The sequence below is a fragment of the Prunus mume genome, linkage group LG7 (assembly GCF_029339155.1).
Source record: "Prunus mume cultivar Tortuosa linkage group LG7, ASM2933915v1, whole genome shotgun sequence".
Classification (NCBI taxonomy): domain Eukaryota; kingdom Viridiplantae; phylum Streptophyta; class Magnoliopsida; order Rosales; family Rosaceae; genus Prunus; species Prunus mume.
The window spans coordinates 16872083-16898728 of NC_142704.1; the positions used below are offsets into that span (position 1 = coordinate 16872083).

The 26646-nt window shown below is 35.8% G+C and overlaps 1 protein-coding gene across 3 annotated transcripts; it reads left to right on the plus strand.

The window, feature by feature from the left end:
- The first annotated feature begins 594 nt into the window (after positions 1–594).
- On the plus strand, positions 595–25676 carry LOC103342980 (tRNA/rRNA methyltransferase (SpoU) family protein). 3 transcript variants are annotated; one of them, XM_016796912.2, is made up of 35 exons: positions 595–904; positions 1664–1757; positions 2580–2674; positions 2790–3295; positions 3494–3704; positions 3825–4133; positions 4350–4500; positions 4639–4776; positions 5073–5154; positions 7148–7425; positions 7547–7660; positions 8250–8509; positions 8700–8948; positions 9046–9207; positions 9846–9983; positions 10080–10319; positions 10650–10777; positions 11536–11659; positions 12964–13125; positions 14813–14960; positions 15095–15195; positions 15687–15848; positions 16585–16632; positions 16978–17085; positions 17284–17358; positions 19837–19887; positions 20545–20688; positions 20787–20917; positions 22188–22275; positions 22698–22757; positions 22826–23078; positions 23370–23521; positions 23626–23696; positions 24424–24580; positions 25009–25676. In XM_016796912.2, exons 1-35 carry the CDS (start codon positions 728–730, stop codon positions 25171–25173), a joined length of 5532 nt encoding a protein of 1843 aa, XP_016652398.2. In that variant the 5' UTR covers positions 595–727; the 3' UTR covers positions 25174–25676. The 3 variants fall into 3 exon arrangements, with proteins under 3 accessions (XP_016652398.2, XP_088897503.1, XP_088897502.1); XM_089041377.1 differs by having other exon boundaries at positions 16978–16992; XM_089041376.1 differs by having other exon boundaries at positions 3500–3704.
- Positions 25677–26646: the final 970 nt, after the last annotated feature.

Consider the following 26646-nt stretch of genomic DNA (forward strand, 5'->3'; position numbering starts at 1 on the left):
ATGCCCAAATGGGAAATGGAAGCGCTTGGAAGCGTGCATCAAAATGCAAATCAAACCAGTATGCCTGGCATATAATCCTGATTTGACTAAAAAAAAAATTCTGAATTCCATCTTTGGGACAGAGCATGCACACAAATCAATTTCATTTACTCGGTTTGAATCAAAAGTCAATCCTCCAAAATCTCAGGTCAACGGCTTCATTTGTGATCAAATATGAAAAATCCCAATCACCAATCATCAATGACAAAAAATTCGAGCACTTGGCAGTCACTCAAACAGAGTACTAGAAAAACCAAGAAATAAAAAAAAACTTGTAAAAAAAAGAGAAGGGAAATTACTCTGGGGATGAGGAGTCCTTAAGCCCTTTTTTTATTTTTATTTTTTTATAAATAATTTTGTCAAATGGTAAAATAGGTGGATTAAGATGAAGTTTTTTCCTGTGTCTTAAAAATTATTTTACAAAGGAGTAAATTTATTTTTAAAATTTTGAAAATAAAATGGATGTGAAAATATAATAAGGACGTGGAAATACTTGTTCTAACGTCTCTCCACCAGTAACTTAAGGCTCATAAAAATTGAACCCAAAAAAAAAAAAAAACTGAAGTCCTGTGTAGAAATTTCCCGGTTTAATTATTCTAAACCCTAGGGTTTATCAGAACCACTTCAATTGTACATCTTCACCAACTACTTTTCAGAGAGAGAGAGAGGAGCAATCTTTCTGAAGGAAATGTCTACAAGAGAAACAGGCTCTATGGCCGCTCTTATCAATTCACTGTCCACTAGCTTCAATCAAGTACCTCAAGCCGCTGTTCCAGCCGTCTTGGATTGCATTTTGTCTTCTTCTGGCTTATCTCCCTCCTCACTTTTTGACTCACTTCTTGATACTTTTCCCAAGCTCTCTGAGGTATGATTAATTTACTTAATCAAATACTCAGTTTGTGAAATGCTGCATTGCTATGTTGGCTTGTGGAGGAAATGCTAATTGAGTTAGATAAAGGCACTCTTTTGGGTTATAACGGAATGCTGTTCATTTGAATTGTGAAAAATACCAGTTTCTAGAATGATTATTTGGTTTAGTTGAGGTGGGTTTTTGGTTATTTGTAAGTTGAGTGACATAATGCTTGAGTTTTTCGTAAGAAAAATGCTGCATTACTATGTTTGTGGTACATACAGAGCACTCTTTGTTTTCCTATCTTGAATAGTCAAGAAAATAATGTCGAATACCCAAGAAAGCACATAAGAAATTTAGACAAGTTGGGTGACTTCATGGAAACTCAAGTCCTCGATTTGGCACACATTTTTGTAAATGGTAATCTGATGATAGCCTTTCCACTTCATAAATAAAACTCGTAGTAAATTCCACAAAAAGTTGGAAGACTCCAATAAAATATATACCCTACCCAGCTTTCTTGTTGAAAATTGCCAAGTTGGGCATGTTTTGTGTTTAATGGGCTGATATGTCTGCCATTTGAGCGATACTGAGTTGCTAGAATGATTAATTTGGATTAGTTGAGATGGGCTTTTGGTTTAAATACATGAGATGAAAATCATGAATGATTTCTTGAACTTTGTTGTTCATTTATTGTCCAGCTTGCTATTTTACTGAAAATAGCGTGGTTGAATTTGAGCTAATGGTTAGTCAGGTTTTTTTTTTTTTGTATAGGATCTTAAGATACATGATGCGATGTTGGATTCCAATCACTGTAACTATCTGGCATCATTGGTTAGTGCACTTTGCCACCTATTAAAGAAATTCGGTAAGTCATATCCCTAATTCCATCTCAGAAATGTTTTTCTTTTCTTATACAATGGTTGGAGTTTTATATCAAATGGTTGTGAAAGGTGGCTTTAATGTCAGTTGGATTTTCACTATTGTTTATCTTTGGACCTATCCTAATCCTAACCCATTCCCTACCCTTCCTCACCACTTAGGCTAACCCCAATGGATTTTATTGTTTTTTGATGCAATTAAATTTGAGTTTGGTACAGTGATGTTCTGATTGGTTTCCAACGTGTTGTGTGATAATGGAAATATATATAATCTTCTGATAAATTCTAGTACGGATCTTCGAAGTGCTTATTTGCTTGACCTAGTTTGATATTTGAAATACAAAACTTCATCCTGTGTGTTTCTTCTAGTTAGGTTTTAAAAAAAAATTATACTTAAAATTTCTGACTACACATAAACCTAGTTTTAATTGATACTGGCTAAGTATATTAACAAGCAAAGAGTAAACTACTTTCAATCCAGTAGTACGTTCAATTTCAACTAACCCACAAGTGACCCCTTGTTCTTGAACTGCATGCAACTAAACCTAGTGTGCACTTTTTCATTGGGGATTAGGCAAGCGGGTGCCAGAATGTTGTCTTAATGCTCTGATCTTTCTGTTTCCCGATGTTGTATTTTTATTTTATGGTTTCATTGCCAGCCCTTAATCATAATTTAATTTCCACTCAGTCGTCATTCTCCTTGCTAAGATATAGTGGGAGAGGCTCTTTACTGTTTATTTCAAAGTGTATTAGTATTGTGTTCGGGCTAAATATTCTATTCAATACTGTTGAATATATTTTCCCTGTAGGTTCTAATCATGATGCTTTGCAATCATTTATTTGGAGAAGTTATCTTCCATTGATGAAGATAGCGCATATATTTGACCGCAAAATGCTTAACCAGGTAGACTTTTTAAAGCTTCTTGTTGTCAATTTGCTGTCCTTACGAAATTTCGTCTTGTAACGAGCTGTTGCTTGCTATGCATGCTGGTGTTGGTTTTGTGCAATTCTGGTACTAGGTTACAGAATCATTTATTAGTGTTGTGATCGAGACAAAAACCTGGGTAGTTGTGGAGGCAACCCTGGTGCCTTATTTTCTAAGTGTAGTCGCTAGTTCTATGGGTATGCTTCAAAATGAGGTACCAGATATCTTTCAGCGGGTGCTGGGATCTATTGACCGTGTAACTCATTTGGAGATGAGTGAAAAACACAGCCCGTCGCAATCTGGGTCACTTTCGCTGCAAATTTCATGCCACATTCTAACCTTAATCCTTGATGCTGCCCTTCATAGCATGAAAACAGCCGCATCGTCAGAATCAATGATTCCACATAGGTGTTTTGATGCTCAAAATGTTGCTGGTAAATTGACTTGGGGTCTTTGTAGCTTGACTGAACGATTGCTTTTACAAAGTTTGGAACACCGGTCCTGTGCTACTGGCTTTCTCCTCCCAATAATTTTCAAAGCATTTTCTTCTTATTGCTCTTTTGAAATCTCAATACATGGGCAGACCCTTACACTTTCAAGGTAGTTGCTAAAATTTCTTCCAACTGCATTAGTCTTTATTTGTCTTCCTAATTTCACCTGCATTCTAGATATATTATTTCGTATAAGCATATATGGTTTTTTTTTATACGTATACATATTTTCCTTTATATATATGTGTGCATACTCTTTTATGTATGTATATATCGTTTCAGCTGAATGTATGTGATTGTCTTCCAGGAACAGTTTCTTTAAGAAAATTTGGGAGTGCTGTGGGCTGCTGTTTTCTCTTGGAACTGTGGAGAGAAGAGATGCTTATAGTGTACTGTCCCTGTATTTGTCTTTATACTCTTGTACAGAAGAATGCGGAGATGCTGACACAAGTGATAAAGTGGAAGAATTTGATATAAGAGCTCAAAAAGAATTTTGGGACGAAATTAAAAAAGGCTTGGTACTTGCATTATCAATTTTTTCGATTATTATTTAGAATTCATTGATAAGCTCATTAATCTAGCAGTTCAAAATCATAATAATCTTTGATTATTTTTATTTTCTGCGTTTCACTGTTCAGGTTGATACGGAGAGTTTAGTGAGGAAGCAGTCATTGCATATGTTCAAGACGGCACTACTGATAAATGAAGCAGGTCAATCGTCCCCTGTTTCAGAGGAGATGATATTACCGGAAATTCATTCAATGCCTCATGGCATGACAAAGAGGGAACAGTGGGCTGATAAGGAAGCAAAGTCACTGGGTGTGGGGAAAATATGCAGCCAAGTTGGGTCTTGTCTGAACAGCCAGAAGTGGGAGGCATTTGTACTGCTATATGAAATGCTTGAAGAGTTTGGCACTCACTTGGTTGAAGCAGTGTGGAATTCCCAGGTGTGTTTAGATGGTTATCGTGCTCTTCATGTCACCATGTACCTATTCTAACTTTCATCCAGATGAGATATGGTTATAACAGACTATATCAAATGTCTGTATGAGTATAACTTACTACTTATTTGGAAAAGTAAAATAATGGTCTGGCATTAATGAGTCAGGTTACAATCTTATCAACATTTTGTATTACCCCATCTTATAACTAATGTTTTTCAGGTATCTCTGTTGCTTGAATACTCTACCACACATCGTAATATTACAACTGTCACTGGAGCAGTTCATCAAAGCCATATTGAAACCCCAGGCGAAATCTTTAACTGGTTAGCTATTTTGTGGGAACGGGGTTTTCGTCATGATAATCCTCAAGGTAATAGTGACTGGAATGCTCAACCATTAATCATTTTTAGTTTAATAGGAATGTTAGTTTACTCTAAATAACTTTTTCTGGTTTATTTGTAGAAACAAATTAATCTAGACATAATTCCCTTTTTTGTGTATGATGCAGTTAGGTGCTTGATCATGCAGTCATTTTTGGTCATTGATTGGAAGAATTATGGAACTCATACAAAATCAGTGCCTGTATCTTTTGTTCTGGGTCCATTGATGGAAGGGATAAATGACCCTGTGCACCACAAAGAATTTGGTTTGTTATCTTTTTGAGTTTGCATTTACAACTTAACTCAGCATATTTGACCTTTTGTATCATATTATAGGTCACTTCTTAGTCTTATAAGGTAATGGTTCATTATTTTATAGGTCATGCTTCTATGTTCAAATATCATAATTTTTGCAACGATTACTAATCTTCTATGTCATGGTGGTGGATACATTATTATCTCATTTTGTTTTCTTCCTGATATAATCCTTTAAGCAATGATATTGATTAAGAGTGTTATAATCCCACTAGGTTGACTTACTACTCTGTTGTTTCACTTCTAGGTGTAAAAGGAATATACTCCTCAATGACAATTGAAGGCGCAGCTAGGTTTCTACACCAATATACAAGTTGCTTGAATGCAGGGTATGCTACAATCTGCTTGATGATTTTTCATCAATGAATATAGTGATAATAGAGAGCTACAGAAGAAGAGGTTTCTCATATGAAATCTAATTAGATTTTAGTTTGAGTTTTCTAGAATGTGTTCACTTGAACATCTGAAGTAGGTTTGTTTGGGTAATTGCATTGTAATGTCAGCCTTATTCTCTGGTTTAATTTTCAGTGTTACATAGACAATTGAGTTTTTATATGCTAATATTTCCTCAACTGTGGTGCAAGTAAATAACATGATATGCAGGTTGTTTGTACTCACTTTAGGATGTAATATATGCATGCATACCTACATAGTCAGAGAGTCATATATATATATATATATATATATATATATGATAGCGATTTATTTTCTTGTGAAAAATTGAAGGCCCTTGAGGGGGAAGGAAGGCAAAAGTGATGTGGAACTGTGTTGTGGTAGCCGTATTTTGCGTCATTTGGATGGAGTCTGGGTCATATTGGGGATGACATGAAGGTGGTGTTGGAGGAAGTTCGGTTCTGGTTGTCATCACAGGCTGCGGGACACCTGCTTTTAGGGATTTATCTTTCCTTTTCATAGGGTTAGATTGGAGAGCTGCTGCAAGATAGGATTGGGGTCTGTGACAATGGCTCTTTTCATTTCTTTAGAGCTGTGCTCTGTTCTGTTCAGTTGGAGTGGTGGGATTTTGTTGTATTGCAGTGAAGTGGACATCTGGTCGACTGTTTTATTTAGTTGGGGTGGTGGAATTCTGTTCATCAGATTTGAACAAAAAGTTTCTTTAGAAATAAAAAAGTTTCATGCTGCATGAGAAATTTAGTGCCTTTTCTGTGGAAGTCTCTGTTGCTTTTTAATTGATTTCTGCTGATCTCGTTTGGGCATATTACTTTTAAACATGTGTACGGTACTCCTGATGTTAGGATTTTGGCCCGTCAAATATGTCCTAGTAGGTTTAGGATTGTTTTAGGAAAATTAGAGGTATACCGATTCTTGTCCTAGAGGGATTAGGAAAGAATTTCAGTTTTCCTTATTCAATTTAGGTTTGGATTTCTAGAAGTCTATTTGGATTTGGATAAGTGTAATTTCCTAATTTACTTAGGAATAGGAATTCAATCAGCCTTGGGACATGTAAGCCAACTCTATATCTATAAATAGGGTGCAGCAGGGCTTATATTAGAGGAGGAAAAACAGCCAGAGACAGCCGAGAGTTTTGAGATTAGTTCTAGGGTTGCAAAAGTTCTGTAATCTCTATTATTAATCAAAGGAGCAGTGATTTCTCTACCTAAAGAAATCACAACTGGACGTAGGCAAAAGTTCTGCCGAACCAGTATAATTCTTGTGTGTTTCTAAGTTTTCTAATATTTGCTAGTTTAGTCTATTGCCATCGGTTACATTAAAGAACAAGATCTAGTGTGCAGATTATTTAACACCTGATTGAACGTGTTTTTATATGTTTTGGTTTGTTACATTTGATTCATATGTTGTAATAGTTCCTGCTTTTGTTAGGTGTTGCACTCTTATCATTTGTTTGTCTTTTTTTCTTTTAAATTTTAGGCAAGTGGATTACGAGATCTTCCTTGGCACTGTCAGAATGTGATAATTAGCGTCCTTAATCCATTGGAACAAAAATGCTTCGGAATATTTACATTCTCCTTATTGTTGTGTCTTGTGCTGCCTTTCTTTTTTCTTGTTTGGATGACTTCTTTATTCTGCAGCTGCTAGGTTGTACACTTCAGTTCTTCTGGTTTTTCTCTTGTATACTTTCCATGTACTGGGGTTTCACCTTTTAAAAGATTTTCTTTTTTTTTTTAATCAAAAGTTACTTTGCACATTATTGTTGGAGCTGGAAATTAATTGCATCATTCATTTATTACATTTAAAACTTGCACGACAGTGTCTTTGCTCAGTTCAATTGCTGTCCTCTGAGAAATTTCTGTTGGGCTTGATGAGGTTGGTATATGCTTTACTCTTTGTTACTTATGGTTTCAGGATGTGCGTTGCATTTTTGATCAATTTAGCATCTACTGCTAAGGTGCAATCGTTTGGTAGAGCTGGATTGGTGTGCCTTGCTGAATGCATTTCTTCAACTGCTTGTCAAGTTCGAGCAGATGATAATGAAAGTGAAGCACAGTGGTCTGAAGATGCAATTCCTGACATGATCCAAGTGGGAAATTCCCCTCGCAATGACAAAGTTGTTTTACTTGATGCTTTGAGATTTGTTATTGAGAGCAGCAAACAACATTTCAATCCTAATTATCGTCTTCGAGGTCTCTAATCACTAATCTGGTTAGATTATAATATATTGTCTTTTATATTGAATATTTGCATTGCAATGGTTATTTGTTAAAAGGCCAGAGCATAACTGATCGGACATCTTCATGGCTCCAGTTTGTGAAAAAGTCCTGGATTCCGCTGCTTCAGTGGTGTGTGCATGTGATGTGCCTCTTGATATACTTATGCACTTCATTTCAACATTTCCATGGGAATTCACTGGCTTTGGTGGTATGCTTATCGTGCTCACTTTTTATTCCAGCTTATTTTCTATTTATCTGTGAAATAGTGAAATTACTTATGCATTTTATGCATGTGTGTCAGACATGTACACAATTACATGTATGTGCGAGTACATGCCATATTCTTACCTATTATACATATGTATATACATGGCAATGTTCTCGTTCCAGACTGTCTGGCAACATCTGTGTTCTGGACCATTGATCAATTTGATTCTTGTCCAGATTCAGTCTGATAACATAAGCATTTTTCCAGCACGATAAGTCTAGTAAGAGAACATTACCCTGTACATATATTATATTCATACATCATAGATGAGTACATGAAGACATATATACTGGCATGCATTCAAGATCCGTGTGGTCCTTAATATATATTTTTTTGCTACTGAATATGTGATACTGATCCATAAACTTTGCCACATTAATTAATTAAAAAAAAGAAAGTGCGAGTAGTCATAAAGTTACCATCAATGGATATTGAGACTTGATGTATGCAATCTTGCGAGATGTTTACACTCTCACTCTCTCTCTCTCTCTCTCTCTCTCTCTCTCTCTCTCTCTCTCCCAATTTCTAGGTTCCTTAAGAGTGAAACTACAAGAATGGCTTATGGGGTGTGGGAAGAAGCATTGTAGTGCCAACTGCTTCAGTACTGAAATGAAGCTTCTTAAGAGTATTCATGACTTCCCCAATTGGTTTACAAGTCGTCACATGGTTGATGATTCAATCACTTTTGATGATGAAGACTTGGATGCATGGGAATTTGAAGCAAAGCGGTGGGCAAGAGTGCTTTTTCTTGCATGCAAGGAGGAATATCAATTGATACCTATACTGATGGTAGGACTTTTTCTGTGTTCAAATTGTGATTTGCTGTATGTTCATCCTTTGTCTTCCAGTTTTGGTCAGTATATTTTGACAAACCAAATTTGGTACATTTATCCTACTGTCCGGTATTGCTGTGGAAGTACTCTTTTATGATTTTTCCCAGGATGAGGTTTTGACTTTATGTTTTTTCTGATGCATTCAGTTTATTCAAAATCATGGTCACGAGCTCTGCCAAGAAAACAATAAGTTGGACCAAATAACTGTGAAGTTTCTCATCCTCACCTTGAGCTTGGTTCTGGAGCTCCAGATGATGCAAGAAAGAGTTGCTGAGTATGGTTCTAAAGTTAGAGGCAAATCAGAATTTCATGTGCTTGAATCAATCGATCAGTTTGGTCATGCAGATGCTCTTAATTTATGTCAAAAGTTTGCCAACGTTTTTATTTTTATAATGGTATGGAGACCAAATTGCACCAAGCTTATAATTTTTTTCCCTCTATAACGTGCTTCCCCTTTAACTTGTCACTGTCTTCTGTTTGTCTTGCTTGCAGGAAGAGTTGGTCTCTTTTGCGAACTTGTCTTGTTCCATATTCTCATATACTGATACCACTAAGATGACAGATGCGATCCTTCCTGGTTCTGTGAGAGGAAAACTTGGAGGTCCTAGTCAACGCCGGTTATCATCTTCTACCACCACTCCGGTGTTGCAAGCAGTATGATTCTGTGTCCTAATACTTACCTTTGGTTTACTTAAAAATTTGAAATGCAGTAGATCATCTGCAAACAAAGGCACATTGTGTGCATTCTATTTTCATTTAAAATGCCTAATTGTTGTGTACTTCTTCATCCGAAATGGTGGGTACAGTTCTGTGTTAGTACGACTAGACTAGTTAATATTTTTATAGGTTCCTGCATGGTGGAGTAAAAGAATGATCCTCTTTTTCTCCTTGCTTATCATCTTTATCTCAATACTGGTGACTTCAAGTGTTTACAGTTTACCTTAGTCAACAATGTTTTGTTGTTCATGCACCTTCTGATGCATCTTTTTGTAGTAATTATTCCTGTGTATTCCATTTTTCATGCTTTTGTTTCTGCTCTTGCATCTTTTTTGGTGATTAATTAACCCTTCATGGGAGTTTCATATTTTAGATTATAATATCGAAGAAATATTTATTACTTTGTTTTTCCCGTTCACCAAAGCATTCACGCATTGTTTTGAATATGTGCATTTTTATCTTGTGATCTTTCACAAAACATTAAGTTTCCTTCTCATTAATGATAGTGGTTTTACCGAAGCACATCTTATTGTTGCTGATTTTTCTTTTCCTGTCTTCCTTCTGTTTATAAATAGATAATGTCCATCAAGGCTCTTGCAACTATCTCATCATGGTGTGCACAATTTAAAAGCCACGTATCACTTGACCTTGCTTTTAATTTTATGTGGGAATTCTATTGGAAAACTGTTTCCTCTCCAGCTTGCAATTCAGAGGTATGTTGTAGATTGTGTTATATGAAGAATCAGTTTTAAAGACTTTCAGTTTTTCATGAGCTAATTTTAGTGGCTTATCTGTATGCTCCAAAGCAGACTGGAGCTGAAATATGTCTTGCAGCATATGAAGCATTAGCTCCTGCTCTCACAGCACTAGCATCTGTTTTTTCTCCTCAAGCTTTGGATCTGGTCAAGAAATATGACAGCTTCTTGTTATCATCAGTTGGAAAACCTCTGTTAGATTCCTTGGTTCTTTCTTTTCTTCAGAACATAAATAATCTCCTTGCAGTTGGAGTATTTGTACGGACTCGACGTGCAGTTTTAATGAATTGGAAGGTGAGGAATCTTAATTTCCTAGCTACATGTTGTCAAAGATTTTAATAAGATTTTAGTCTTATTAGTGCATTTCATACCATATGGAACATTGAAATTTCGTAAATAATACAGCCAAATGTGGCCTTGTTATTTTCTAATAAGTCGCTGAGTCTTTTATTATTTATGTCTCTGCTCTAAACTTCTAATACATCAAATATTATTTTCCATCATTCCTAATTTTCTCTTGCATTTCAGTGCTGGTACTTGTCATTTGTGTAAAGGTGAATTTATTCTGTCTATGGATATTTAACTCATTACAAGATTTTAACTGGTTTGCTGTGACTGATGCAGTGGATGTGCCTAGAATCCCTACTTTCAATTCCTAGCTATGCTTTTAAAAATGGGCTTCATCTGGAGGACAATAGCTTTTTCTTCTCGGGTGCTGCTCTCAGATGGATTTTTACTGATCTTCTTGAGAGGTACGAAATGAGAAGAGTTCAATGGTACCGCTTTCGTTATGATTTCTTCCCATTAGATATCTAATTTTTGTTGGGTTTTCTTTTGGTGGTTGGGAAGAGGGCTGTTATCTAGCATCTGTCTTGTACAAACAAATTCAGCAGTTTGTGCATAAATCGTTTGATTTATTTTATTAATAATTAGTGTTTATATTAATGCAATGAGGCAATATATTATTCTAGAACAGGTGGATAGCTCAAGATCTCTTTGAATCACTTTTCTCATTTTATATATATATATATATATATATATATATATATATATATATATATATAGGGAACAAATTTCATTAAACAGCTAAAATCTGCAATACAAAACTGAGTGAACCAGAGTGAGGTCCACCAACGAAATAATACAGCCATCATAACAAAAGCAAACACAACCTCCTACAATGTAATACAACTCTATCCAACCACTGCTCCCTAATCTAATAAATTTACAAAAAAAGAAAGATCCCTAAAGGCTGGAGAAAGAGTAGCCCATAAGTATGCCCAAACACTTGCTGTTGCCTGGTGTCTAAATGTTGTTTTGTAGTAGTAAAATTAAAGGAAAAGAAAGATCTCTCTTTGCATCGCTTCTCTGAATACTGGAGAAATATACTTTAGATACTCTCTTGCGTGCTGTCTGAATGTGGTTTTGTTGTAATAATAATGGCTATTGCTGATGGAGATTTCATGTATTCCTTTTTGACCCACCACCTTTCTTCTGTATAAATTTGCAGCCTTGAGAATGCTGGGGAAGGTTCTGTTTTACCAATGCTCAGATCAGTCCGATTAGTTTTGGGCCTATTTGCCGAGGGAAAGTCTGGTTTACTTGTCTCCTTATGTGATGGGGTGGATGCCCAGGTTCATTTCCAAACTCTTAGAATTGTGCTTGTGGATGCTCTCTGTCATGGTAGGGTAGCATGTGGTTGTGATGCCAGCTGAATGACAGCCTGGATATATTTCTGTGGAATTTCACTCGTCAATTACCATTTAACTAGTAATACTTTCCAGTCCCATTGCGAACCACTTTCCCTTTTTGGCACCCTAATTTAGGTGCTGATCCTTTTACATATTGTGTATAAAACTTTTGTAGGCCATATCATGGCTTATGAGAGAGCTCATTAATTTGGATGGGATTTTCTGAGGGAGAAGAAATGTTTAGAGTGTTTCTGTTTAGACATATGTCTAAGAACACCCAGCTAGCTTCTTTTATCATGAAACATCCGAATTTACCCTTTAATTTTTATTTTTATTTTAAAACTTACAAGAAAACAAAAAAGAACATAGAATCCCAGCAGCCCCTCCACTGCCGGAAACTCCACCACCACCGCGAACCTCTCCCTCTTTCTCTCTCTCTCCTCTCTTCTCCACTTTCTCATTCTCTTTCTCATTTCCCAGAGAGAGAGAGAGAGAGAGAGAGAGCAGTTAGGCAGTGGTGGTGGGAGAGGAAGGAGGATTTGGGCTAGGTTTGTCTAAACTTTTTTTATATTTGCTGGGACTGTGTACTAAGTTTCGTTAAGGATAATACTGGGGTTTATGGTGTTAAAAATTATAACACTCAATGTCTAAATTTGTTTTTGTCTGTTGCTTTTTAGTTTTCAACTGATTTTGGAAAACTACTTGGGCTTTGAAAGTTACACCAATAGGAGAAAAGAATTGCATAAAAATTACTTCATGCCTGCTGTATCTCTTGGAGTGTTATAATTGCATGTATGCTCCAGTCATTTAATATCCTTGTAACTTTGGTGGTACTTAATTCAGTGTAAACGTCATTGTGAAGGGAATTCTTGATGGGGTTACTGGGGGAATCTTAGATTGAGATTTGACCCGTTAATTTAGTTCTATTAACCTGGGGACGAAGATAAGCTTCCAAGCCTAGGGCATAAGCTAATCCTTGTGTGAGGTTGATATTTTTGTTCCATTGGTGTCAAATGGTAGAACGAATCCCTGGAGGACTGAGGATGGTTTTATTGTTTGTCTGTAGTCTTGCCTTCTTTGTGTTGAAATACCCATTATCTCTCTCCAAGGCAAAAATGATCCTCTTAAGGGATTATGAAGTAATGGAATGTGTATAAGTCACCACTACCATTTTATAGCATTTTCTTTAGATTATGTTTTGTTGAAGTGAAATAGCTAAACTTTCATTTGGCTCTTGGTTAATTCAGATGATGTGGCAGTTGGTTCAGTCTTCTTGGATATTGCACGTCAGTTGCAACAAGCGGAAGGTTGCACCTATTGCAGCCCTTTTGTCTTCTGTTCTGCATTCATCCCTATTTAGTGATGAGAGCATGCATATAACTGACGGTGCACCTGGGCCTCTGAAGTGGGTGTGTGCTCTCTCTCTCTCTCTCTCTCTCTCTCTCTCTCTCTCTCTATATATATATATATATAAATAAAATATCTATCTATCTATCTATCCAACTGTGTACATATATTGTTAGTTAGATATTTATGTACGTGTTTACATATATGAACCATTCTCTAATGAGGTGTTTAAATAAGTGGGTTAAGCTAAAACTTAACTTTTAATCCCAAATAATATATCGATAGGGTTGAAAATGAATCTCGCACAGCTTTTTCACACAGCTTTTTTAGCCCTTAGATGTTTTATCATCTGAAGGTTGAAAGTGCATCTGACACAAAACAAAAATTTCTTTATTATTATTCTATTGGTAACATTAAACACACTGCCTGAGGCGTGTTTAATTTTCTTCAGATAATTTGTGCAGTCACCTTCTGCTTTGTAGTTAATCCTTTCTCTCTCCCTGTCTCTCACCATGTTTTTCTTTCACCTTCCTCCCTGTTAAAAATCTGGCATCTTCTTTATCTACTATAGATAAGAATCAATATCAGGAACCTGTGCTGACTAGTAGGATGATCTGATTTTTTAAATGAAGAGTTGGAGAGTGCACTGGGGGAACTTTAAAATGAAAAGAAAATGTGCAGGTGGCAAGAAAAGACACCCACACACCGGCATCTCTCTGTGTGTCTGTCTCAGTCTTTCTCGCTTTGGTCTAAGCCCTTCCGGCCACCTCCGAATTCAATTATGTGCTTGCTAACCATATGTCCCCTCTCTGATATTTCTTATCAAATTGAAATCTCTTGTAATTTCCTTTAAATCTGACATCAAACTTAAGCTTTGCAGATATGGAAACTTTCAAATTTTAGAAACCCATTTTTTTTCCCTTTCTAGAAACTGTATGACATTCCTTATCAAATTATACTTAATTCTTTAGAAACCCATTCTTTAATTCCTTTCTTCTCTTTTCCAGAAACAAATGCTTCCTTTCTTTTACATCTTAGTCCAGAACAAGTATCCCTAAATTACACTTGTCCAAATGACTGTGAAACCAGACCACAAATGAGAAAACGAAGAAAAATCAATTAATTAAGAACCATGGGAAGACAGAGAAGATAGAGGGAGAATTGAAGTGAAATTTGAAATCTTCTGTTTTGATTGGTCTGTACATAATGTTGATCAATGAGATTTGATAGCCACATCTAATGAGTTTCGGTGAGGAAGAAAGTGAAGAAACTGAGAAGGTTACAGGTAGGAAGAAAATAGTATGAGAGAGAGAAGAGGGCTAAGTGAAGGAACTAAACACGTCTTGTACAGTTTGTCTATTGTTCCAAATAAAATAATAAAGAAAATTTATGTTTTGCGTCAAATGCATTTTTAACTCTTAGATGATAAAATGTATATGGTTTAAGAATGTTTCTAAAACTGTGTCAAAAACTGTGTCCCTTGAACATGACCCTACACATGAAATTGTACTCTTGCCAAATTGTGAATCTGGTCCGGATTTACAGTTTGGCAAGAGAAAATTCCCCTATGATGGCTGTATATTTATGTATCCTGTGTGCGCATGTTGAGGTACACTTGTATTGTTTCTGTTGATTACGAGTGTACGAGTATAAGGTTATTGATCCTGTCTTGATAAGTATAATGTTTTGAGCGTCATTTATTTTTTTGGTCATAAGAGCATCATCTTTTAACATATTTTTTTCTGACAGTTTGTTGAGAAAATTCTTGAGGAAGGCACAAAAAGTCCCCGTACAATTCGTCTTTCTGCATTACACTTAACAGGGCTGTGTCTATCGTATCCTAGGATTATAAAGTACTATGTGAAGGAGCTGAAGCTGCTGTCACTACATGGTTCTGGTGAGTTACACCTCATATAAACTTCTCTTTGTCAAAAAAAACGTTACACATCTCATATGATTAAGGTGTGTTGATATTTATATTGTTTTCCATTGTCATAGAATATAATTTGTAACATGATTATTTTTGCCCAGTTGCATTCGATGAGGACTTTGGAGGTGAATTAGCTGACAATCATGACACAAGGACTGAAGTTTCTTTATTGGCAAAAGGCCCTGATACTGAGCTGACCAAAGTAGGCTACATAGTAATTGAATTTAATATTGGTAATATATTGTGGCAATGAACACGTATCATCTACCTTTGACAAGGGAATAACTCCGTTGATATTCATACATAGCTTTGGGGCATTTTCAATAGTAGAAGCTAGTTTTGGTTGTCATAGAATTTTTAGCTTCACATAACTAGGAAACTTCAATATAAGTCGGCTTTCCATTTAGAAGCAACTTGCTTGTCGTAGGTAGTTTGTTTTAATATTCTTTTTTAACTGGGTCATGTTGATGACCTGGACCTTTGAAGGAAATCATATACAAATATAACAAGTCTGCATGAGCATTGTTCTATTTGCTTGGACCTTATTTGAACTTCATTATTATTTTTTTAATCACAACATAGAGAGACCTTATTCGGATTCATATTGATTTCCGGCATTTTTAATCTCTTCAGGTTACCTTTTAGGGAGTTTTGAAGTTTGTAGTCTAAATATTTTCTGGAATCTATTCTCAGGAATTTATCAACACAGAATTGTATGCACGTGCCTCTGTTGCTGTTCTGTTTTCCAAGCTAGCAGACTTGTCCGATTTGGTGGGATCACCAAATGAAAATGAAGATTGCCATGCAGCTTTGGAATCTGGAAAAATATTTTTGCTTGAGCTTCTAGATTCTGCGGTATTCATTTTGTTAATATGTTTTCCATGTCTTCTAATTTATAGCTTTCCTGTGTATTTTGTGTTTAATAGAACTTTCTTTCCAAACTTATGCTAATGCAATAATATTTTCTTGCAGTTGCAGCCTTCAGTTTTGTTTATACCTGTAAAGGCATCTGCAAATTTTTTTTTTTTTTGTCTTAAATACCTTATGGATGCGTTCATTGCTTATCATGTGTTTTCTATTTCGCTGCTCATCCTTTCCTGTGTCCTAAAAGATACAGCAGGTTGACCTGCCAGCATAGTTGGACTCTTATCTTCCCAAAAAATTTAATTGCTTGCTCCACTCTGTTACACTTTTGCTGTCACAGTTTGTTAATTTGATTATTTAAGCTTGCCTACTATTTGGTTTCGCCTGTAAGGGTTGCGGTTAGGTATGGTTTTCGTGAACTTTAATTCCCAAATAAGGTCTACATATTCATTAGGATCTTGAGTTGCTGGACCCACACAATTTCCACATAAAATGATTTGACACTGGAATCCTCTCTCTCTCTCTCTCAACTCCTATGATTAAATATATCATTCAGTCAATCATGTCCTTATTGCTAGCTGGTATGATTTTAATTGTTTCAGACTTCCAGTTACATTACATGCAGTGCATTCTCCATAAAAAGGTTTAGGTGCATAGTACTTTTGTTTAACAGAATGGCTAAAGATTGTAAAAATGGTGTGCTGATGTTGATCATTTGCCAATGTAGGTAAACGACAAGGATCTTGCAAAGGAGCTGTATAAGAAGTACAGTGCAGTGAGTATCCTTTCCCTTTAAATTGTTGACAATAGGGACCTCAGCTGAAACTACTGAGCCAGGGCAATTGTTTTAAGTTGAATATAGATTTAGAATGGGATTTCTGCGAATGATAGTGAAAAATGTCATTGAGAAAATAATAATGTGAACACAATCTGCAACTGTTTGTTTTGTGTAAAATCTTCTAAACCTGCTATAGAAGATGCTTGAATGAATACTTAGACATGTCAACATTGTGCTTATTCAATAAGAATATAGATTATGGATGGTTGGATGGTGTTTATTATAACCTCTCTGTTGTTATGTTTCCTTATTCTTTTTCTTTATTTTTGTGTATCTTAACAGATCCACAGGCGTAAGGTACGTGCGTGGCAAATGATATGTATTTTGTCACGTTTCGTCTGTCAAGATATAGTTTTGGAAGTTGCACACTGTTTGCACATATCCCTTTATGTAAGTAAATGTTGTCTCATATCATTGCTCTGTGATAGGGGCTGCAACATTATAATCTTTTTTGTAATGGTTGTTCCCTCAAGTGGAGAGGGTTTCCTCTGTGATAGTGTTCACTTTTATTGCTTGTTTGTATAATTGTACAGTTATGATGGTACACATCTGTTATTTTTAAATTAATTACTTGTAAATTTAATGCAGAGGAACAACTTACCTGCAGTTCGTCAATACTTGGAAACATTCGCAATTAATATGTACTTGAAGTTCCCACCATTGGTAAGGCTTTCTTTAGTGGTTTTACATTGCAAAAACAACCTCTTTCACTTTCATAATAATTGTGATGGAGAGGGAGGGGAGTATGTGTGTTTAGTTTTGTTAATCAAGGACTTTAAGGATGTTTATTTCCACATGCAATGTGACTTGTTGTTTGTCGGATAGCAAAATGGTTTTCTATAAATTGGCGTGTAACTGAAAGTGGACTTTGCAAGCTACATGCACAAGCCTGTAGAGAAAAAGGCTTCTGCATTAAGCAAATACTTACTTTTTGGTTCAGCTCAGGTCATAGTTTCGTGTTCACTGTTAATAACAGTGCAAGAGAAAAAGGATTAACAATCGGCTTAGGATGGTTTATCTAATGCTCTTGCTGTATCGATTTTACGTGGTATGGTGCTTAAGTTTATTGGTCTATTCTGAAGGGGACTTGTACACCTTTTTTTTCCTCGTCATTTAAGGCATATCTTCTGTGCAACTTGGTTTTTATTACAGTATATTTTCCCTTGGGTTTTTAATAAAATATTAGCACTTGTGACTCTATGCTATTTTTATATTTTCTACTAGATATATATATATATATATATATATATATCCGGCTCACCTAAGGACCTAAACATGAGGTCCTGTAAGGTCCTCTTTAATAAAAGCCCTTAGATTAATCTAACAGCATATGTAGTTAATAATCTTAACCCTCACTAATGCTCCTCTTTTTACTCAAACAAACCCTTCCCAGCAATCTTCTCCTCCTCAGCCTCTTTTCAGTCTCGTTGAACAAAGGTAGGCATAACCAACCTTTTCAAAGGCAACTTCTTGCTGGGTCTGTTGCTTAACTTGATTTCGAATTGGTTCTTTGAATTTTTTTTTTTTTCAGAAAATTTTGTCTCTTGAATATCCAATGGGTTGATTTCGATTGAATCCATCTTTGAGTTTCGCATCTGAAAGATTCATATAGCTGTGGTTCTTAACGAATATGGTGGAACCACAAGGGTATGCCCTTCATTCATCTTGAATTTAATTCCTGATTCTTAAACACTAAGGGGGGCACACCCGTATGCATCCAAATTTTTTACATTAGAAAGCTACACAATCAAAGAAAGAACATCCAAATTGTTTTCTGATGACTAATACCAATTTTCTGAAGAATAAAAAAATTCAGAGAACAAATTTGAAATCAAATTAATCAACAGACTCAGGAAGAAGTTGCCTTTGAAAAGCTTGGTTCAACGAGACTGAAAAAGAGGGTTAAACCCTAAAGAGCGAGAGAGAAGAGGATGATGAGGAGAAGATTGGTGGGGAGGAAGGAAGACAAAAGCATTGAACTTGTATTCCTTTTTCTTTTTCTTTTTCTTTTTGCAAATTAAAAGAGATTGTTTAAATTAAAAGAGGAGCATGAGTGAGGGTTAAGATTATTAGGTATATGTGCCCTTAGATTAATTTAAAGGCTTTTATTAAAGAGGACCTCACATGACCTCATTTTTACGTCCTTAGGTGAGCGGGACTGTATACATATGTATCTTATCAGTTGTCATCATGGTAATACCATAACATGTGTTTCCTAGCTATCTTGGAGCTCGCATATTGGAGGTCTGATGTTTAGAGTAAAACACAATATGGTTAATGGGAATCTTGGTTGTCTGTGCACCTATTTTAGGTGTAGGAGCAAAACAATAATTAGGCTAATTATTTGCTACAGTAGGGTTTAATTATTTTCATTAGTTACTTGTACTTGTGGGATTTTTGTTTACCTTATAACCAAAAAAACAAAAAAGATTGCTGAGATATGGAGGCTACCCATTGTAATTGAACCTTAGTTGTGCCTGTTGATATTGGAATATGAGAATAAACTTAAAATTTGTCTTGACCTTTTTTCTTTGTTTGTGGTCGCCAAGTTATCTTGAGTTTTTGCTTTCAGTTTCCTACTCTTTTTCTCCATGTCTGGTATTAATGCTTGGTTAAAGATTGCTTTTCTGATGATGACAATGAAATGAAAACCTAGGTTAACATATGCCAAGGTTTTGACAATGATGTATTTTGGCATATGTTGGGCAGTTCAGATTTCACACCCACACTGTATAGTTGGGTGGTGTACAGCTGGAATGAGAAAAATGGAATGTGTACGTTTGTAACTAATTTGCTGAAAAAGTCACAGTTTACTGAAAAGTAAACAGTCCAAAGTAACCAGGCTTGGGTTTGTGATAAGCAGGTAGTTAATTAACTGGTTAATCATGTGGTTAGACTTGGATTGGCTTTTCTTTTGAATGGTGTTGTCCAAAATGCAGCCTGGAAGTCATGAATTGATAATGTTAAGCGTGAGTACTATGTTTGTGGAGTTAGGATCCAGGACCTTAACTCAAGGATGAGGTCTTTCAAGCCTGTTGGGATTCTTGATTTTTGTCTTCCATAAGTTTTTGAGCAAGCTTTTGGGATTTGAAAAATCGAAGAACCACACTTATTAATTCCTACATTATTGCTGGATTGCAGGTTGGGGAGCAACTAGTTCCTGTGTTAAGAAATTATGAGATGCGGCCTCAGGTATATATTCTTTTGGAGTCGTTATGAGTTTATGACCTTTCGTCTCAATTTTTTTTTCTTGCGGTTTTCTGATGTTCTTAATGATTGAAAAGTTCTACCTTTAGTACCGCTTGGAATCTTAACATTTTAGGAGCAGGAGATATATTATAAGGGAACACTATTTCTTAAGAACTACATTTTTCATGATACCTACTGAAGAGCTTCTTGGGATTGCAGTTGCCTGTCGACCACATACACATAATGTTTCTTGTAGACATAATTTAGAATCTCCCTTTTATGCAGATTCAAGTTGTTGAAAATTATAGAATATTTGCTGTAAGCTAGGACAAAAGACATCTAGACTGAAAATAAAGAACAGAAATATCATAAACTCATAAATTGAGCAGAAATTCATAGCTCATGGGCTCTCATTCCACTTGGTCGTTGTAAGTGCACGTATCCAATTCTTACTAAGAAGAGTTAACTTTTCTTTAATTCCTTGCATTTGGGTACATATGGATAGAACATTACATTTCCATTGACATGACATTGGTTCTATTAGCAAGTTTATAGCTTTATTTTGTGAATTCTACTTTTTACATATACTCTCCCCTTAGGGTAATATCCTTTGATGTTTGGTAGACATCTATTCTACTAATTATTAGACATTAAATGCAGGCGCTCTCTTCTTATGTATTTATAGCAGCCAATGTCATACTCCATGCATCTCAAGCTGTTCAATACAAGCATTTGAATGAATTACTTCCTCCCATAGTTCCACTTTTAACCTCACATCACCACAGCTTGCGTGGTTTTGCCCAGGTTGGCTGATTCAAAGTTGATGAATACTTAATCCTTTGTATTCTTTCTATTCTGTGTGTAATGCCTTTTCATTTATTGTGAGTTGATTCACTTTGCAGTTACTGGTTTACCAAGTTCTTTGCAAAAAATTTCCTCCATTAGACTCTAAAGCCTCTGAAACTATGACTTTAGAGAAGAGGTGCTTTGAAGATTTGAAATCCTACCTGGAAAAGAACTCTGATTGTATGCGGTATGATATCTCAACATGATTTTCCGCACTAAAGTGTACTTCACCTTCTTTCTTATTATTTCTTTGTGATAAAACAGGCAATACAAATAATCTATTCCAAATATTTTATCTAGTAAAAAGTTGAAACATCTATCTCCTAAGCTAGCTTTTCTCAATAATTGATACTAGTCTGTAGTTATGTCTGATGTGCAATTTCATCAATTAATCTGGCAGTGGCGGCAGTGGCTGCTGTTATGTGCCTACGTTATATGTTAGGGGTAATGTTTGGAATGATTAAACGTGTTGAAAATAGGGTATCAAATAAACATTGTTAAGTTTTGTTTCCTTGCCATTACAAAAATTTCAAATAAACTATTGGTCCAAGTGTGCTTACTCAAAACATAACTTGTTAATTGATTATAAATCTGGGATACTCATGGGGAGTTTGTGGGTCCAATACTTGTTTTCGGGGTATAATGACATTGAATTTGGTGCGAGATTGTTTTTTGTTGATAATAGTAATTTGTTAAAAAGAGAACAGAAAATTCCAGTTATACAAAAAATATACAATGCTAATCATGAAGAGAAATAATCTATAAAATCCAGAAAAAAGGTGAAAGAAAAGCTGAAGAACTATGCATCCATGCAAGCAAAAACCTAAAAAATGATGCCTTGATCTCCATAACAGAATTGTCCATACCTTCAAAAGTACGTGTCTTTCCCTCCGAACATACCACAGGAAGCCTAAAGGGGCAGCCTTCCCAAGAGCACCTTCACTTTTCTTCACAAATTTACCATTACAAGAATTCAAAACGTCAATTATTCCAAATATGATATTTAGATCTTTTCATATTACTTCATTAAATTGGAAGAATAATCCTGTTTAAAGTTTTTATCTGTTTTTTCTTTTTTTGTTTTGGTCAGTAAAAGCCAGCAATGCTGTTTGAGTGTAACTTTGATTGGTCATTAAAAGACAAACTGTTTTCTAAGAAATAATTTTTTAAAATGCAAATGTAATGAAATATGTAAATTCAATACCCAATCCTTGTCCCATTCCTCTATGAACTTAAATCATATTTCAACAGCTATTTTTATTTGCATGCCACGTACACACTTACCAACTAAAATAGTAGAGAAGGTAGTCAATCAACTTCAATGCAAAACATGTGTACAAAATGTACGTGTTTTGCTTGCAATCAAGCATAGCTTAAATAAACAGACTTTTGTTCGTGCCTCTTACACACATGATTATAGTGAGATCTGACATTAATTTGATCTGTTTTCATTTCAGCTTACGAGCATCAATGGGAGGATATCTTGATGCCTACAGTCCGAATAGCTCTGCCACTCCTGCGGGGATTTTTGTTAACCGGGTTGAGGTGGGTCTTTGGTTGGTGATAGTTAAGTTATAATATGTTTGGCATCAAGTAATACTTTTAGCATAGCAGTTCTTATCAACTTCCCTTTACTTTTGCATTTCTATCTTTTCCTCTTTTAAAAGTATTTTTCAATTGAATAAGTAATAAGTAATAAGTAACAGTGAAACCTTCTAGGGAGAGAAACACGAATCTAAAGCATAATCAAATATGAGATATCGACTCAAAATATGAAGTAAGAAGGGAAAGCATATCTTCTTTCCATATAGAATAAGACGCTTTCATTTTCATGTAGAAAACAACACAAGCTGTCTCCTCACAGTTATTGTCAGTTCAAGCTGTGTGTATAATCGTTATGTTTGCTAGTCAGTATTTGTTTCTGCTTGAGGGGTATCTGAATCTAATTTTCTTTTGTTGTATTAAAGGAACTCGAATTTGAATGTGTACCAATGTCCTTTATGGAGCAAGTGCTCAACTTTTTAAATGTAAGTATATTTTCATTATCTCGTGAAGTTTTCTTCTATGTTGGGTAACTCAGATTCCAGTATTGCAGGATGCCAGAGAAGAACTTCGGAGTTCAATGGCAAAAGATGCCGTGACTATTAAGAATGAAAGCCTAAGATCCGATGAAGATGAAAACTGTACAAAAATACTGTCTAATGCTAATGAAGGAAAATTGCATCCCCAGCTGCCTAAAGATATTTCACTGGATTTTCAAAAAAAGATTACCCTCTCTAAACATGAGAAGCAAGACAAGGCTGTTAATTCCTTCTTGGGCGACCAGGAAACTTACAAACAACTCGTGGGTATGTACAAACTTGGACGGATAGCTTATAAGGTGCTAATTGTTTTGTGAAAAGTCAAAATTTCAATGGAAAATGCCTACTTATCTCAATTTTTTCTCCCGATCCACATGGCACATGTTATAACCACATCACATAATTATACTAAGAAAGGGACAATGCTATAGAACCCAATGTGAAGATGGCACATAGGTTGGGAAACTCTACAGATATTGGGTTCCATAGCACTGTCCATCTTAAAAGGCTTCGCTAGAAAAAATTTAAATTAATGTAATCTCATGTGCAATACAACAGAAATCGAGAAGGACGATAAGCTTCTTGCTCAGGTGCTGCAGTCTAGAAGTCTGGCAGTGGAGGGAGAGAGAGCAAGCAGACAGCATCTTATCCTTGTAGCATCTCTGCTTGATCGCATACCTAACCTTGCTGGCCTGGCACGAACTTGTGAGGTGTGTGATGGGGACTAAAAAGGCCATTTTTCCCACTCTTCTGCTCGTTGTATTATGTGTAGAGTTTTTCAGACCAGTTTCTCATACATCAATGTTCTTGCCAGGTATTCAAGGCATCAAGTTTGGTCGTTGCAGATGCTAACATAGTACATGACAAACAGTTCCAACTCATCAGGTTTGTTGATAGTTCAGTACCATCCATTTGTAACTTACATTATATATATACCTATACACTTACGGAGTCTGTGTGTTTTTGTTTTTTTGTGTTTTGGTGATCTCTGGAGTTTAAAATGGCTTGAAATCTAGTCTGGTACTTTAAACTGAAAAATGTTATGTTTGGTAAACTCAGGGTTTAGTAGCACCTGAGATGTGGAGCATGATCCTTCATCAGGAACCCCCCAAAATTTCCAAAATAATGTTAATTGTTCACTAAAGATCTCCTCCTAACCTGGAGCTTCCCAATGGTGGTACATCTGTACTGTGCCCCACATTACTTTGCAAAACAAAATTTTCCACTCTGGTAGTCCACTTGGTGGCACAACATATGGATTTCTTGTGGGCAATAAACTAGATATTTCTTGAAACTTTGGTTTATTTTTAAGTAAGATTATGGTCGCTGACCAATCTTGAGATGTGGGGCTCATATAGAGATGTCCAATAATTGGAACCTTCTAGATCCGCATTTAAGAATTATCCACTATCTAATATATATATTATATAAATGTATATCTTGCCAATTAGGTTCTGTTTGTCTACTATTTTTGTTATGAGACACAAACTGATCTCCCTCTCATCTGATACAATGTGGTATATTTTGGTTATTAGTTTACCCAATGAAACTTTTGTGTTCTATATTACAAATGAATGTCTTAGTTAATTAATTCCTCAAATTTTTTCCCCAGTGTGACCGCAGAAAAGTGGGTTCCTATGATCGAAGTCCCAGTGGATAGTTTGAAGGTTTTCCTTCAGAGAAAGAAACGAGAAGGCTTCTCAATTTTGGGACTAGAGCAAACTGCAAATAGCATACCTCTGGACCAGCATATCTTTCCTAAAAAGACGGTGTGTTACTCTGTGAACCCAGTCCTTCATTTTAATTTGCTGACTGTCATTGCATTGCATTTGGGAAAGTCCAGTTCACCATATTGCAATGCATGATATATATAATCTTTTTTTTCTTCTTCTGTGTATATACATATCATTGTGGTGCTTGTATACCTTTAACCTGAAATTTTTTTTGTAGAGAACCTAGTTGCAGCATTTTGGATATTACAAGGAACCATAGTGTATATAATTGGATATTACAAGTAACCATAGTGAATATAATTTCCCAAAAGCAATTTGTTCTTTCTATTGTTATCCTTTTCTTCTTCTCAGTTGCATTCTAATATCGAGGGTTGTGGCAGCTATTTATTCAATGGAATTTGTAAAAGGTGTTTTCTTTCCATCATGAGACATTGTTGCGTTACTCATTTGCATCCATTGGACAGGTACTGGTCCTTGGGCGTGAAAAGGAAGGTATACCGGTGGATATCATACATGTTCTGGATGCTTGCCTTGAGATTCCACAGTTGGGAGTTGTTAGATCTCTTAACGTTCATGTCAGCGGCGCCATTGCTCTGTGGGAGTATACTCGACAGCAGAGATCCCAATAGGTTTTTGTTTCTAAAAGCCATACATGTTCTGTTTGGTTATACACAAGGAAAACCTGTTCAACCCAAGACTTGAGCAGCTTTTAACTTCAATTTTGCAACACAGAATTCAGAGGCTGTTGTCTCATTATCAACTAAAAAATGTTGTTCATGGGAAGAAAAAAGGAATTCAAAGACGGGATGTAAAGGGGGGACAAATTAGCATGGAAAATGGTCAAGACCTGCTTATAGTTTGAGTGGTTAAAGAATGGGAGGAATGTGTTGTGTTAAAGTCTGTAGGTCTTCGGCTGCTCACTCATTGTACCAAATTTTTCTGCCATGGAAGATTCCATGAGGTTCTTTACACCCTAAGTAAACCCTGAAAAATCATTACTTAGTTTATTGTGAATTCTTATCTCCTCTAAATTGTTGTACGATATTCGGAACTTGGGATTCCGTCGCAGCTTCTCATTGTAATTTTACTTTGTCATAATGAGAAAAAAACGATAATATTCTTGTTAAGGAAAGAGCGATGAGCCAAAAAGCCGATTCACTGGCTTGTGTACAAGAAAAAATGGTCTTTGTAAAAAAAAAAAAAAAAAAAAAGAATTACGTTGGTTGTTAACTTAAAGTTTCACTTTCGTTTTGTAGATGAGTACATCTTGGAAAAAAATTCCTCGTTGCTTTTGCACCTGAAAGGATTTGAGTTTAGATTAAATTTTCAAACTAATTAGCAAATGTGACTCTTATGACAACATAAATAATGATCTAAAAACCAAATAAATATAATTAAAGTTTTCAATTACCTTCAAGCTTTTGATAACAGCTTTTATTTTGTTGTTGGTAATAGAGCCAGTACGCTTCTTTCTTGTCTTCCTGTCTTTCTTAGCTTGTGAACTCGTAAAAAATCCAAACATGTCTGGGATTTTCCAGTTGCCAAAGCAGATTGGAGCTTATGAAATCTTATTGGGAAATGACCTTCACTACCACCCCTTTGTTAATATTAACTAAAAATACCACCCATTCCCAATTTTTGTAAAACTATAACCTATAAATATAACATTATTGGCCCTTATTGCTGATTTATCACAAGTTCATAACTTTTGGTCTCTCTCAGCTCTGTCTCTCTCTCTCTCTCTCTCTCTCTCTCTCTGTGGCACAGCTCTGTTTCTCTTTGCTATAGGTCTATCGCAGCTCTCTCTCTCTTGGCTCTCTCTCTCTGTAGCACAACTCTCTGTCTTTGTCTTTGCTCTCTTTCTCATACCGCAGCTCTTTCTCTCTCTAGCTTCGTTATGTCTCTTTCTCCCCATATTCGGTCTTGCTCTCTGTTTGGAATCGCGAACCCCTCCCTTTAGGTATGTCTTCTGAATAGCTGGTTGCAACCGTGAAGCAGTAGTGGATTGCCGACCTCGAAAAGGTAGGGTTGATGGTTATTTTCTTTTAATATCAGTGGGATTATGTGAAATGGGTTACATTTTGATTGTTTGGGTCTGTGTG